The sequence below is a fragment of the Stomoxys calcitrans genome, chromosome 5 (assembly GCF_963082655.1).
Source record: "Stomoxys calcitrans chromosome 5, idStoCalc2.1, whole genome shotgun sequence".
Lineage (NCBI taxonomy): Eukaryota > Metazoa > Arthropoda > Insecta > Diptera > Muscidae > Stomoxys > Stomoxys calcitrans.
The window spans coordinates 71,113,426-71,130,223 of NC_081556.1; the positions used below are offsets into that span (position 1 = coordinate 71,113,426).

Here is a 16,798-nt window from a genome sequence, read left to right on the forward strand (position 1 = left end):
GTTGGTATTTTCTGTGAGTTCATCTATTTTTTTTAGAGACAGATTATTTATTACAACCTGCCTATTATTGCTTGACAAAACATTGTTAATTTTTTGCTCTATTATCTCGAAATCGTCGTGATCTGGATTTCCGGCGATCCATTTCCAACTTTTCTTAATTCTATTGATTTTTCTATTTCCTGAAGTTACAATTTTTAAATTCTTTAATTATTCACCAAAATTTTTTTCTCTACCAGAGTTTTCACATTTTTTTCACTTTCGTACTTAAATTCTTCTTAATTATTAAATCTAACTTTTTCCAACTTTTCTTAATTCTATTGATTTTTCTATTTCCTGAAGTTACAATTTTTAAATTCTTTAATTATTCACCAAAATTTTTTTCTCTACCAGAGTTTTCACATTTTTTTCACTTTCGTACTTAAATTCTTCTTAATTATTAAATCTAACTTTTTCCAACTTTTCTTAATTCTATTGATTTTTCTATTTCCTGAAGTTACAATTTTTAAATTCTTTAATTATTCACCAAAATTTTTTTCTCTACCAGAGTTTTCACATTTTTTTCACTTTTGTACTTAAATTCTTCTTAATTATTAAATCTACGATTCACAAATTTTTTTTTTGTGTTCACTGCCTACTTACAAATGTATCCCTATAAAGATTTTCCATACGTCCATGGAGGCGATTTCGTTGTCCTTTCGTTAAATCTACTTGGAGAATCGTCCGCTTACTTGTTGACGTGTGTTGAGCCGGTAGTTGTAGCTACAGCCTCTGTGGTCTTCTAGGGTGTTTTTTTGGTCCTTGGTCACAGCCTCCGGGTGCGTTGATGGATTGTTGGGCGCCAGTTAACAATTACTACATTTCTGTTTTTATTAATTTGAGTGCTTTTACAGAACTAAATCAAAAATCTTAAACTTAGGTTGAAGTTGGTTGGTGCTGCTGTTGGCGCTGCTGCTGTTGGTTGGTGCTGTTGCTGGTGCTGCTATTGGTTTTTTGCTGATTGACGATTTTGTTATTGTTGTCGTCATGAGGTGTCAGGTTACCCGCTTTGCTGTGTTTGCTGTTGATCTGCGGTACTGGTGGATACGGATTGTTGACCCTTGCGTTAGCTGTAGAAATGCTTACATTTCATTACCATTACCATTTCATATTGTTGCTTACAAATCATGATGGTTCACTGTTTGTTGTTGCAGGCGGACAATGTTGACTGACAGCGGTCAATGAATTAATCAATAGAATCAGCAATTTTTTGGTATCGAAATCCAATATAAAGAATTTTTTGTTTGGCTGACATCCCAGCAAACATCTTTGATGTTAACATATATATAGCTATTAAAAAGATCAATATTTTGTTATACATGATTGAAGAATGATTTGTACTTATTAGTATTTTGTCCAAATCGGAACATATTTCGATATAGCTTCGATATCCGTTTTCAATTTGGGCCAGATCGGTCCTGATTTGGATATAGCCCCCATATAGACCGATCCGCCGATTTAGGGTTTTAGGTTTAGGTTAAACCACATTTATTATCGGATTTTGCTGAACTTTGGGAGAGTGAGTTGCGTTAGGCCACTTGACATCCTTGTTTAATTTGGCTCAGATCGGTCCAGATTTCGATATAACTGCCATGTAGACCAATCTCTCGATTTGAAGTCCCATAAAAGGCTCATTTATTGTCCGATTTTGCCAAAATTTGGGAAAGTGAGTTTTGTTAGGCCCTTCGAAATTTCTTTGGAACTTGGTCCAAATCGGTCCAGATTTGGATATAGCTGCCATATAGACCGATATCTTGATTTAAAGTCATGGCCCCAAAAGAGGCGCATTTATAATCCGATTTCACTGAAATTTGACACAGAGACTTATGCTATGGTTTTCGACATCCGTGTCGTATATGGTACAGATCAGATCGTATATGGTACAGATATATATATATATATATATATATATATATATATACATATAGCTATTAAAAAGATCAATATTTTGTTATACATGATTGAAGAATGATTTGTACTTATTAGTATTTTGTCCAAATCGGAACATATTTCGATATAGCTGCTATGGGGTATAAGGTATGTATTTTTCACTGGATTTTGACTATAGGTGGTTTACATATATACCCGAGGTGGTGGGTATCCAAACTTCGGCCCGGCCAAACTTAACGTCTTTTTACTTACTTTTTGAAAATAATTTGGTGTTTTGAATTAAATCCTTTTTTGTAATCAATGGAAATAAAACCACATCCTTTTGACAGACATTCATGATGTTGAAATTTTATTATATGAAGTTTCATTTTAAATTAGCATATAAATATGTGTGTAAACGAACTTTTAACAAATAATAATTATAATATTAATAATAATAATAAATTTCGTACTAGGCATTCATTATTCGCTTCACTGCGCTGTTCTTTGCTGTGCTTATGGATTTCTGCTACACTATCAGTCAATAGAAAATAAATGTAATCGCCTTAATTTATGTATTATATCTGTGGCTGTGTCTGTGTAAGTGTGTGGCTAATTGAAGGAGATTTAATATGGTCCACAATATGTGTGGTATGCATATGTGTGCACGAATAGAGAACAAAAGCTCGCAAAACTAACAATAACTAGTAGCCTTCTTTGCTATTTACTTGCGCAGCAAATACACGTGTGTATGGGTTGTATACGGATGTGAAACAATATGAAAATATTATTCTTAAAATTGAATATTTGGGTGTATGTTTGTGTTTATGTATGTGTGTATAAGAGGTGTGGCGGTTGGTGTTGGGTGAAATACAGATTGAGTCACATTTGTTAAGCCTCTTAAGATATGTTGCATGTGAATTTGTCACATTCTAAGTTTTCGTCATAATAATTAAGCACATCTATTAAGTAAACACATATATATGTTATGTATGTATGAACGAACGTACATTTAATGCATACTTGCTGTTATATGCTCTATATAATTTTATTTAATATGTTTAAATCATTTTATATTTTCATTATTTTTAAATACGAATATTTTTGGTGGGGGAGGATGTGGTCAGAATGAATTCTTCCGACAATAATTTAAAATTAAAACATTGAATTGGCTAATATTTTTGGGGGTTGTTTTTCTTTTTTTGTATTGTCAATTTCCAGCAGAAAAATCTTTCTCCGAATGACGGCTGCGGTTTTAATTCCTGTATCTTGGTAATTTTAAATACAGGAGACTTTTATAATGTGTTAATCGGCTTATTTTTCCGACAACTTAAAGAAGCGGCTTAGATTCATTTCACATATCACACAAAATAAAAAATTGCCTCAAAATTTAAGATCTTTTTTTGCTTGAAAGATTTAAGCAATGATTACTAGCCAAAGAACCAACATTTCTAAATAAAGATGCTATCATCAAATTTTAGTTGTTATTTACTTACGGACACCACCATCCGTTTCGAATTTCGATTGCTCATTTATTATCATTTTACTTCACAGATGATATATTTTGAAAAAATCATTTTGTTAACTTAGCATCTTAACCTAAAAAGTAAAACATTCAAAGACTCTATCATATGTAAGGCTATTTTGTGTCTTCAACTAAGGTACACTCTTGTTATCTAACTTCCAACGATATTTTGACATTCATTTTAGATTTTTGGTTATAATAACAAGATGCAAAGTTAAGGATCTACTAACCTTCCATTTAAAATAAAAATTCTTAATATCAAGAAAAATAACTTACACAAGGGAAAAGTTTCCTTAAAAAGTTGGAAATTTGATCATCTTTAAATTAAGTTTGCTTAACTTTGACTCGAATCTTTAAAATTAGGACAATAATTTTTTCAGTGTAAATTTTGAAAAGATATTGCTGCACATGCGAATTTGCCCTTGAACATTCCATTAAGGAACCGGGGCAAACTTCTCACATATAAATGAGTGGTATCCGATTCAAGTTTAAGCTCAATGATAAGGGGCCTCCTTTTTTGTCCGAGTCCGAACGGCATGCTGCAGTGCGACACCTCTTTGGGGAGAACTTTTAACATGGTATAGTACCTCACAAATTTCGTCAGCAATGGGAGGAAATAACCACCGCTGAAAACAAAATGTCTTTTGTTCTCGCCAGGACTTGAACCCAGGCGTTCAGCGTCATAGGCGGACATGGTAATCTTTACGCAACGGTAACCTCCCTACGTATAGCTATAAAGATATAACTTTCCATTTAAAAAAGATAGACTTTTACACTTTTTTCCTCTAGCTCTTTATATCGATGGAAGAAAGTGCATATGATCATTGTAAGTTAAATAGTTTCAGATTTTGTTTCCGAAAACTTCTTTTAGTTTAATTCAAAGAGGTGATCTCAACAAGGCTATATTACAGAAGCCTCTTTAATATTTTCAATGAAACGCTTTGCCGACAAATATTTTTTTGCCTTCAATAGGAATTGTTCTGCTGGAAATCTTTTAAATGTGCCCCTAATATATTTAAGTGAGGGTTTGGGTTAATGATTCCACATTTCCTTGGATTAACTTTTAATGGGAGTTATTTTGCTACTTAATAAATTCTAACAAACAACTACAGACAATTTTAGACTTAACGTATGACCTTTGACATGTTGCTGATGTTTAATGACAATTGCCAGGATATTTCACATCAATATAGAATCCTGTGGAGCACGAATCCTTACGCATCTCACACCATGAGTTGTAGGTACGGTTGTTGACACCACAGATTTTTTCCTCTTCCAAACGGAGGGTCTGTAAAAAATACAAGAACATAAAGAAATCGTTAAATATTTGCAATTGTTTTAACTAATTTCTTAAAGTAGCGTTGCTCGTTAGTAAGTCTATTCATGATGAAATGTCAAAGCATACTGAGCATCTTTCTCTTTGACACCATGTCTGAAATCCCACGTGATCTGTCAAATACTAATGCATGAAAATCCTAACCTCAAAAAAATCACCCTTTATTTCAATAAACAAGTGTTTAAGTAGGCCGGTTTAACTCGATGAGAGAGACGTTTTTACACTTTGGATAACAATTGAATCATATTCGATTCAGGTGGCCAGAACTCTTACACTCACAGAAAAAAGTTTGCTGAAAATAGCAAACACTGTCTGCTTTATATTAGTAGTTCATTTTGCTTCTAAAGCAGTAGTTCTGCAATTTTACAGCAGCAAGCTTACTGCTTAAAAGTCTGTTGCTTAATTATGAAGGAGATGTTAGAAGAATAAATAAAATACAAATGTACAATAAATGTGTGTCTCAGTGGATGTTTATAATTACCACTGAATGTATACTTTCCATAATCTTTTTATACCCACCACCGAAGGATGGGGGTATATTCATTTTGTCATATCGTTTGCAAAACATCGAAATATCCATTTCCGACCCTATAAGGTATATATATTCTTGATCAGTGTAAAAATCTAAGACCATCTAGCCATGTCCGTTCGTCTGTCTGTTAAAATCACGCTACAGTCCTTAAAAATAGAGATAATGAGATGAAATTCCTTTTTTGTCCATAAGCAGGTTAAGTTCGAAGATGGGATATATCGGAATATATCTTGATATAACTGTCATATAGACCGATCCGCCGATTTTGGGTCCGATTTTGCTGAAATTTGGGACAGTGAGTTGTGTTAGGCCCTTCAACATCTTTCTTCAATTTGGCCCAGATCGGTACAGCTTTGGATATATCTGCCATATAGACCGATCCGCCGATTTAGGGTCTTAGGCCCATAAAAAGCGCGTTTATTGTTCGATTTTGCCAAAATTTGGGACAGTGAGATGTGTTAGGCCCTTTGACATCTGTTTTTCAATTTGGCAGAGATCGCTCCAGATTTAAATATAGCTGCCATATAGACCGATCACTCGATTTAAGGTTTTGGGCCAATAAAAAGCGCACTTATTTTCCGATTTCGCCGAAATTTGGGACAATGCTTTGTGTTAGGCTCTTCGACATTTTTCTGCAACTTGGCCCAAATCGGTCCAGATTTGGATATAGCTGCCATGTGGACCGATATCTCGATTTAAAATCTTGGCCCCATAAAAGGCGCATTTATTATCCGATTTCACTGAAATTTGACATAGTAACTTATGTTAGGCTTTTCGACATCCGTATCGTATATGGTTCAGATCAGTTTATTTTTAGATATAACTACTGTATTTGGTCTAAATCGGAAATATTTCGATATAACTGCTATAGGACATAGGGTATCCAATTTTCATCGCATTGTGACGAAAGGGGATTTACATATATACCCGAGGTGGTGGGTATCCAAAATTCGGCCCGGCCGAACTTAACGCCTTTTTACTTGTTTTAATTGAGAATACAATATCCCATTTTTTTCATGCAGTCTGGAAAATGGTTGTTGAATATGTTTGAAAAAATCAAATCGTGCAGTGATTGACTCTTCTTGGTACCCCAAGAGTCAAGTCGAGGGATCGATTTTTATGGGGGCTAGATCTATTTATGGTATCAACTTTCGGAACGTCCTGTACACCCGACCAAAAAAGGAAGTTGGAAATTATAACTCGGAGAAATCAGCAATTTCATCTACCTTGCCACCTGCGTGAACGCAACGAATGATACCAATTTTAAAATATGAATAGAAAGAACCATTAAACATAAAAAAAGACTGCCTACCCCAAGTCGGAGTCCATCTGTTCCAAATTTCATCTAGACTCCGCTAAATTCGGTGCAAAAATCTCTATTTGTGAAACGTAACCTTGTATAGGAGCTACTATTAAATATTGTTCGATTCGTCCGAGAAAAGTTGCTTACAAAATTTTAGGCAAAATGTGGGTTTCAGAGCAAAAATACTGAAAATTGGGGGTACGTTAATATGGGACCTACACCCAAAGATGGACTGATATGGATCATATTCGATATATTCGCTAAAGCTTATAAGCTAAAGATGTTTAATCTGGAGATCGATCTATATGGAAGCTAAGTCAAAATATGGACTGGGATGAGTAAACTTTACTTTACTTTAATTGGCCACTATAGAAAATTTGTTACTCTAGCCGAACGTAGAAGATGCCCAAGCGTATAGATCTTCTGCGCTTCTCCTCCAATTTCTGACTCCTAGTTTCAAGATTTCGCTCTCCACTTGGTCACTCCATTGAAGTTTTGTGCCCCCCCTTTTGCAGTTTCTTTTATGGTCGCCTTCAAAAGTCTTATTTGCTGGAAATTCTTCATCCATTCTGACAACATAACGTAGCCAACGCAAACGTTGTACAACGTTTTGATGGGTTTTACTATTCTATCGTCGTCGTACAGCTCGTGGTTCATACGACGTCTAGTATATTAAAACAAATTTTTCAAACTTAAGCAAAGTCGGACATTGAATACGCCTTTTGGGAGCTGAAGATTTCAAATCTGGAGTCCAGTCTATACGGGAGCAATGAAAAGATGTAGTCCTATACAGCCCATCCCTGAACATAAGGGCTACTATTACATTTGTACCAAAATTTAGCTTCCATAAACATAAAACTATTGAGATGAATCTTAGACTTATAATGCCATAATCCCAAAATTGTCTTGGATATGCACAAACTTTGGCATGAGTTAATTATGACAACACGAGTAAATCAAATAGTAATGAGTCGTAAAATTGGAAACAGTTCTTATCTAGCAACTTAGCAGCAATATTATAAAAACCAAACTTGTATATCTGTGCAGCTTTTTTCGACTATTCGACTTCAAAATCGATTATTCGACTTTTTAATCATTAAAAGTCGACTTCGATTTTTCGATTAGTCGACTTTGGGATCCCTAATTCCACTACTCCAACCTAAATCATGCTAATTGGTTCAGTAGATGTTATGTTAAGTTATGTTTCTTATAGTGACCATAGAAACCAGATTTGAGGATCGGTTCATGTGAATGCTATAATAATTTAAGGAATATCTAATCGGGATTTGGTGTGAGTGTAGCTACTATAGACAGATCGCCAGATCTAATGTACATCAAAATAATGAAAATTTGAACAGTGAATTCCAATAGGCCCCTCGACATCCAATTAAGATTGTTAACGGAACAAGCAATTGCTTGATTTGATAAATGTAACATAAAAGGATGGGTAAACAATGATGTAGACATAGATTATGAAGGTATTTAAAACTTTGTTAAGATAAGGAATGTAAATCTTTTGAATTAAAGTTTCCATTCATTTGAAGACCAATATGATGCTATGTTGTATTTGTTCAGGATCGTGGCTTAAGCTGATTGGTCTAATTTTAAAGTCAATTTTAGCGAGGGTTTGTTTAGGCTTGCCCGGGTTGGTCACCTCAAATTTAAGATTGGGAGAGGAAGAATACTTGCATAAAGAATTATAATCGTATAAAAATTATCAGTAAATTATTCAGTATAAAATAATACTCAAATAGTGCGATTCGGGAGCCGTAAATTCCGATATTTATGAAATTCGCGCAGTATGTTTTCTTGGACCCCTCAAAACCTTGCCCAATATGGTCCAGATAGGACTATTTTTGAATGCATCTGTATACCAAATCTTGACGATAGTGATGGTTTTTGGGGTAATACATGTGTAGTTCTACATGTAAAAAAACTTACCGATGGTTTCCTTTTACGCGAGCACTTGTAGCGGCAAGGTGTACATCGGGGTTGGTGTGTGAGCAAGTCGATGAGACAAATTTGTTTGGGCCCACAATTAATGTCATCGCAGGACACTTGACTACCTGCAATTAGAAAAAAGAAAAGTCCCCGATCGATTATAACTATTGCAAATTGATTTTTGCTTCCTTTTATTTTTGGTGGTAAAAATAGAAAATATAGACTTATGTTGGGTAAAGCCCTGCTTTTGATAACCTAGGATATTAATATAAGAACCATGTAGGCTAAATAAAGTCAGTTAAATGCAATACATATAAAGAATTGTCTTTAAATGCGAAAATAGGCGATACATATACAGTGGCTCAGATAAGTCTACATTTCCTTTCGTAAATGGCGCTTACGTAACCTGGCAGTAGGATATGATTTGACCCAACCAATTTTAACATATTTTTATAGTGATAGCCAAACTCAAACAAAAAAGTGAGCCAATGGTTGAGTGGAAATAAACTATTTTTGAATATAGTTAAACTTCATATAGTGCTAGACATTTTTATTCGTTTTTAGCTAATGCAGATCTAAAAAAATTACATCAAATGTTCTTCGTTATGGTTCAAAGTTAACTAAATTGAACTAAATTATTCTTTATTCGTTGCATATGATGAACAATCCTGAAAAACAATTTAAACTGAACTGAAACAATTAATGGAATAAAATATTCGACATTTCAACTGTGTGTTAATACATCTGTACAAACTTTTTGCAAAATCTCTGTTTATATTCCGTTCAACTTTAACTAATATGCATGAAATAATTCATTCAATTGAAGATGAACTGTTTATTCTCATATTAATCGTTTGTTTTATTTGAATAATGCATATCAAATTTACAATTTTCAAATATATATTTCGCACTTTAAGTTTTCAATGGCGTTGGAAAATTCCCAACAGTAAATAAGTCGCAAAGGAGTAAGCACTACATGTTCTCAAAAGTTCCGTGACGCAACATTCACATTATTTTGTTAACTAAATTGAACTAAATTATTCTTTATTCAGTGCATATGATAAACAATCCTGAAAGACCATTTAAACTGAACTCAATTAATGTAATAAAATGTTCGACATTTCAACTGTGTGTTAATATATCTGTACGAACTTTTTGCAAAATCTCTGCTTATATTCCGTTCAACTTTAAGTAATGAACTATTTATTCTCATATTAATCGTTTGCTTTATTTGAATAATACATTTCAAATTTACAATTTTCAAATACATATTTCACACTTTAAGTTTGCAATAGCGTTGGAAAATTCCCAACTGAAAATAAGTCGCAAAGGAGTAAGCACTACATGTTCACAAAAGTTCCGTGACGCAACATCCACATTATTTTGGAGACTGTTGAAAAAGAAATTAAAGTGCTAGGTACAGATATATGGTTTTTTTTCAGTCTAATACTTACCAAGAAAAGTCAACGTCCGTCTATCCGTTGAAATATACCATCGCTCTATAAATTGTGGTTCGCATTTCAATTTTAAAAGTTTCCACAAACATAGTTTGATAAAGAACAATAAAATAACAGAATAACTTTTAATTTCTATTGCTTGCCAAAATGTTGGGCCGTGCCAAGCTTCATGCTGTATGTTCGGGCTATTTTGAGCAGTAGAGATAATAAATAATTTCTGCTGTAGAACTTATTTCACTCTTTTTTCATTTTTTAATTTTTTCACTTTTTCATTTTTGCTTGTTACAGTTCACGTCTTCTTTCGGAGAATGCGTACATCATACTGAGCGTTGTAATGACTATTTGTCCGACACGGGTTTGGCTTATAGCTGTTGCGTTTTGTGGATATTACCGCACCAAGTTGCTCTGAGTGGTTTATGACCCTGCGCATGATGCTTAACTGCATATGCACATTTGTTGTTTTATTATGAACACATAAATTTTTTCTTACTGAAAATGTATCCAGAGCACTGATTGTCCCATATAAGGAGAAAATGGGGATTATTCTTTTTTCATAAGTAATAAATATTTGTCTACAGTAGGAGTTTAAAAAGTAATTCGTTGTTTAAAAAGGAATCTTATTTAAGGTTTCTAATATGGATCTACCATCTTATACAAAGTGACATCACAAATCACTGACTACAGATGAGTAAAACTTACTAAAAAATTGCAATTTTTCCTTTTTTTAATCAAAATTTAACCAAAATGAATTAAACTTGGCTACATTTTTGAATTAAGTATTTTATTTTGCGCTCATTTGAAATAAGTTTTTTATTTTACGTTCCATTTCACATTCTACATTTGCCAGAAAAACTTTTTCATAACAAAAATTCTCTTTGAAAGACGTGTTTGTTCAGTGAGGAATGCTTACTTTTTAGTGCCACTGTATGTTGCAGCTATAACTAATTCTAACCGGAAAGTCTCAAGAGACCAGACTAGATCGGTTGACAAATGTTCACATAATTGAAACTTAATTCCTAATAGGGCTAACATAATTATTGGAGCTATATCCAGTGGATATCATCCACATTGAAAGTGATTTTGACCAACTTCTGTTGAAAGAGATTGCGCAATATTTTGAACGTTCGATTGATAAGTGCATGTGGAAAATTTATCTAAATATGACAGATTTTTTTTTACCAAATTAGCGGAAGAAAGTATAGTGTAGAATTTACAAAAATGCTAACAAAGGCTACAAATTTGACAGTCACAGGAGAATACTGTCTGCTAAATTTCGTGAAAATAAGTTGACAAATGATTACATTAGTGCAATATTTAGCTAATTCGGACGAATATAAATATTATACTGGCTGAACAGGACCCGCTCCACTGGGCCTTCTTTCACTCTCTTATACCTTTTATTTGATCCATATATTACCATGGTCGGTGAATAAGTCCTATTTGCTTGCGGATGATTTGGTGGTTGGACAGCCTCTCCGACATTTGGCCAGAATGGGAAACTTTTTCGTGATCAACTCCCAAATATTGCCATGGTCGGTAAATATGTTCGGTGAAGTGGTGCTTTGGGGTGGTGTAGACACCAGATTCGTGCTCTACTCTTAAATACCTTTTATTTGAGTGTCATATTGTACTGATAGGTATATATTTCGGTTTGGTGAGTTTCGGAGATCAGGCGGCTCCCTATACACTTGATCTAAAAATTCGCTTGATTCTCCCTATTCATCTCCGAGATACGGCGTTTATAAAAGTGAGGGTAAGGTTCCATCCCTCTCCTTCAGTTATCAAAAAATTAAGTACCCAATTTTCACTACGTGACCATTCTGCACCATCTATGAAATATTCGTTTTAGCAGTTTTTGAGTCTATACGATAATTGGGAGCAAGGAGTCGTCCGATGATTCTGAAATTGCGGATGTGTTTGCCGACTATTTCCAGTTCTCGTATTCTCAGAACACTTTACATGGCCATTATGATTATAAATTGCGGAATTTTAACCATTTTCCTCGCATTATCTTGATGGAAGAGGAGGTTTTATCAGGTACACGGACTCTACGTACCTTATTTGGCGCTGGAATTGATCCCACTCTATTGTTATCCCCTTCATAAGTCCGCTAATAGATGTTTTGTAGATAATGATCGGTGTATTGAGTGTCATTCCCAAGCTTACCGAATTATTGTTGCTCTGACCGAATCAAATCAGTGGCCTCAATTGTTATCCATCGAAATTACTCCAGACTTATAGAAGTCTTTTACTGTTAATTAATCTTCCGACACTTTTTTTATTATTAGATCACTACTGGGTCTAGTCGATTCTTCATTCCTGACAACCGAGATATCATTTAATCCCCCCTCTCGGAGAACTCGCTATTTTGAACCCTTTGGGTTGTCGCTCGCGGGAACTAAATATGAGATGAGTAACCCATTGAGGACCTCTTTTATACCCTCCACCATAGGATGGGCAGTATACTAATTTCGTCATTCCGTTTGTAACACCACGAAATATTGGTCTAAGACCCCATAAAGTATATATATTCTTGATCGTCATAATATAGCCATGTCCGTCTGTCTGTCCGACTGTCGAAAGCACGCTAACTTTCGATGGAGTTAAGCTAGGCGCTTGAAATTTTGCTTTGATTGTAAATGGGCCAAATTGGTCAAGCTGCCATTTAAATCGACCTTAGGTCTTGACTTCTTGAGCATCTAGGGGACGCAATTCTTATCCGATTTGACTGGAATTTATTAGAAGTGTTTTGGTACCACCTCCAACAAGTGGGCTAAGTATGGTTTAAATCGGTACATATCCTGATCTGGGATCTTGGCTTCTTAAGCCTCTAGATGTTGCAATTATTTTCCGATTTGGCTGAAGTTTTGCACAACGGCTTTTCCCACGACCTTTAACATATGTGTCCAATATGGTCTGAATCGATCTATAGCTTGTTACAGCTCCCATATACCGAACTCCCGATTATGCTTCTTCAGCCCCTATAAGGCGTAATTCTTATCAGAATTGATTGAAATATAATCCAATGATTTCTACTATGGTCTTCAACATTCAATTCACTTATGGTACGAATCGGACTATAACTTGATATATCTTCAATAGCATAACAATTCTCATCCATTATTTTTTGTTTGCCTAAAAAGAGGTACCGCGCAAAGATCTCGACAAATGCGATCCATGGGTATATAAGATTCGGCCTGGCCGAACTTAGCACGCTCTTACTTGTTTTATTTTATAATTCGAATCATTATCCTAATTATTAATCATTTTGTAGTTAATTGTTAATTTGTTTCACTTTTCTAGGCTCAATATTTATGGCATCATATTCTACGACTTCCTCCGCGAAACACTAGAACTTGGCCTTTGAACAATAGTTTTCAGTTTTTGGGAATCGTGCCCATTATTTATTTGCCTCTCACATGGGCTCTGGCACTTTATCTGCAACTCCCTCTGCGGACCAGTAGAACTTTTCCTATTGATTGTCTGGCACCTAGTCGACAACTGCCTATACGGACCAGTAGAACGCTGCTAATGAACGGCTATCACTGTTTATACGTTGTTTTGGAAGAATTTGTATGTATGTATGCTTTACTCATTACTGGCTGAGGTACTATCTGTAGCCGGTACTATGAAACCACGACCGAACCGCCACATTCTGGAATTTGGTGTGTACGTGCTCTCCACGCATGGGGAGGCGCCCATCGGTCGCAGGGTGGGGTGTGAAGAGGCGTGGGAACCAACGAACGATACATACAAACAAACAAAAATTGGTTTTTATACATAAGACAGACAGATGGGAATGACAAAATAGAATCAGAATGTGGTATTGTGTCGATCAGTACATATATCAATGGGTTTATCCCTCATCTTTTAAGTGTTACAAACTAATGCACTAACTATAATAAAGACACGTAGTGACAAAGGGTTTTGATATTTCGAAAGGGACGAAGTGACTTATTTTGAAGTTCCAGCAAAAGAATATACATATAAGATACAAAAACTTTGGTAAAAACGTCACTTCTATACATTCTAAATTTCATAAAAGTATTTCTATAATTTTAAAAAAGTTGTTTTATTTTCACTTTTTATACCCTCCACCATAGGATGGGGGTATACCAATTTCGTCATATATTCTTGATCGTCATGACATTTTAAGTCGAACTAGCCATGTCCGTCCGTCCATCTGTCTGCCGAAAGCATGCTAACTTTCGAAGGAGTAACGCTAGCCGCTTGAAATTTCAAATTATGACTTCCAATAACTGGGCTGAGTATGGTTGAAATCAGTTCATAACCTGATATAGCTGTCATATAAACCTATCTGGGGTCTTGACTTCTTGAGCGTCTAGAGTGCGCAACTCCTATCCAATTTGGTTGAAATTTTGCACTACGTGTTTTGTTGTGACTTCCAAAAACTGTGTTAAGATCAGTTCAAATCGGTACATACCTGATATAGCAGCCATATAAACCGATCTGGGGTCTTGACTTTTTGAGCCACTAGAGGGCGCAATTATTATCCGATTTAGCTAAAATTTTGCATGAGGTGTTTTGTTATAACTTTCAACAACTGTGCTAAGAATAGTTCAAATCGGTACATAACCTGATATAGCTGCCTTTTAACCGATCTTGACTTCTTGAGCCTCTAAAGGGCGCATGTATTAACCGATTTGTCTGAAATTTTGTACAACGGCTTTTCATGACCTTTAACATGCGTGTCGAATATGGCATGATTCGGTTTATAGCCTAATACAGCTCCCCTATAATCCGATCTCCCTATTTTACTTCTTCAGTTCCTAAAGTGCGCAATTCTTACTAGATTTGGTCTCCAATATTCAGTTCAATTATGGTCCGAAATGAACCATAACTTGATATTGTTCCAATAACTTAGCAATTCTTGTCTTTTATCCTTTGTTTGCCTAAGAAGACATACCGTGGCAAGAGATCGACAAATGCGATCCATGGTGGAGGGTATATAAGATTCGGCCCGGTCGAACTTAGCACGCTTCTACTTGTTTTCTCTCATCCCAGTGTGGTTATTATCCAACCAAACGGTCCTGCATACACATAGGGAAACGATGTCAAGTCGAATTCATCCAGTACAATGTTTAATGAAACTAGTTTGCCTTCCCAGTTTTAGATATTGGAAAACAAATTCGCTCTGATAATGAAGCAAACGAGTGTGTTTCATGCCATAACCATTAATTATTGAAATCAGCAACTACTGGTATTGAAAAATGTAAGTTTGTCCAATAAAATGAAATGCCATCCATAATCATTGGAAGGAAATGCTTCAGCGATCACTGCCAACCTATATCCCGAAGTAAAGTTGGAAATTACAGCAATAAAAATGCAATTACACTCAACTCTTAAATTGCCACAAATCGCTGTACAAGATTAAATTTTAAAAGGTACGCCTTTGGTTGCGGATGTCCAGAGATACCAATGCGGTTGGAAAATGATTATGTTTGTATATGTGTTCAATTGCCTAATCACATATACGCCAAGCACAATTACAATCGTACATGTATGGATAGTGTATTTAAGCACAAATTCCGACGATCTTCTTTACCTTGGAGTTCTCATGTCGTGTTTGTATCTTCGATTGTCGTGTTATTTTCGAATTCGGAATAGTTTTTCGAAAACAATCTTTTTTTCGAATTTTACCTAGATTCGATTTTTTGGACTCAAATATTTTTTATCTTTGTTTTTCCAACAGGATTTTTCAAAGGAGATGTTATGTGCTGGGTTCAATGTGTTAAATATATATGTATTTAATGAAAACCTTCATCGGACATATAAACAATTGAGTAGTAGCACTTTACTCTTTGCCTATGTGCGTTCAAGATCATTTGTTTTTGGTTGCCCAACTCATTTATTAGTTGGAAACCGTGGGTGATTCTATTATATTGTATTTATCACTAGCTTAGGAGTGATCTTGGATAGGAAACTTAATTGGAAGTGTCATATTCAGGAGCGTACTGAGAAGGCTCACATATGTTGGGCACTATGTAGACGGGCCGTAGGCTCGAAATGGGGCCTGAATCCGAGGATAACAAAAAGTTCAGAGAACATTTTGTCTTGGCATAGGCGGAGCGATGAGGACCACGCTCAACAGGGGAACTGGAGACTATTCTAGATATCCGACCCATTGACATACAGATTAAATGTGAGGCAGCCACTGCGTCTATGAGACTTTAGAAGATGGGAGAATGGATAGTGGATGGAAGCAGCTCATACCATCGCGGTATAATCGAGGCGAAGATAGGAAACCTGGAAGAAAGGGACTTGAGGTCGAGTGCGAGGCACTGCTGTCAGCGGCATAGTCTTGGACTGACAGAACCCTATTATTGCCGTCTGAAAGATCATGTTACACGGATGGACCAAAGCAAGGGAAAAAAGTGGGCCTGGGAGTCTAGGGTGGCTGATGAAAGCCGCTACCAAAAAAAAATGTAATAACTTTTTTTCTATTTAATAATAATAATTTAATAATTAATTTAATTAATTAATTAATTAATTTAATTAATAATAATTTAATAATTAATTTAATAATTTAATTTAACATGAATAAAAGAAAAATGTATTCCATACACCGAAAAAAAAATGTAGCAATATTCATCATTGTAGCAATATTCATCAGCCACCCTGTACATTAAGAACCTAGGGACTGAGAACTGTTTTAGACTGCTTGACCATCCTGCAGGCAGAGATCCGGGCGATGACGGAATGCGGCACCGCATCGTTTGGTTGCCGGCCATAACGGAGTAAGGGGGAATAAAAGAGCAGACGATTTGGCAGTGAAAAC

General features: G+C 35.3%; 1 protein-coding gene across 1 annotated transcript in view; it reads right to left on the bottom strand.

The window, feature by feature from the left end:
- Positions 1-2,246: 2,246 nt before the first annotated feature.
- LOC106092422 (uncharacterized) overlaps positions 2,247-16,798 on the bottom strand; it is a 182,588-nt gene continuing 168,036 nt past the window's right edge. Inside the window, exons 7-8 of the mRNA XM_059369420.1 lie at positions 8,543-8,667; positions 2,247-4,718 (exon numbers count right to left, since the gene is read on the bottom strand). Of these exons, the coding sequence (XP_059225403.1) occupies positions 4,587-4,718; positions 8,543-8,667 (257 nt within the window). The 3' untranslated portion in view covers positions 2,247-4,586. The remainder of the gene's footprint in view (positions 4,719-8,542; positions 8,668-16,798) is intronic.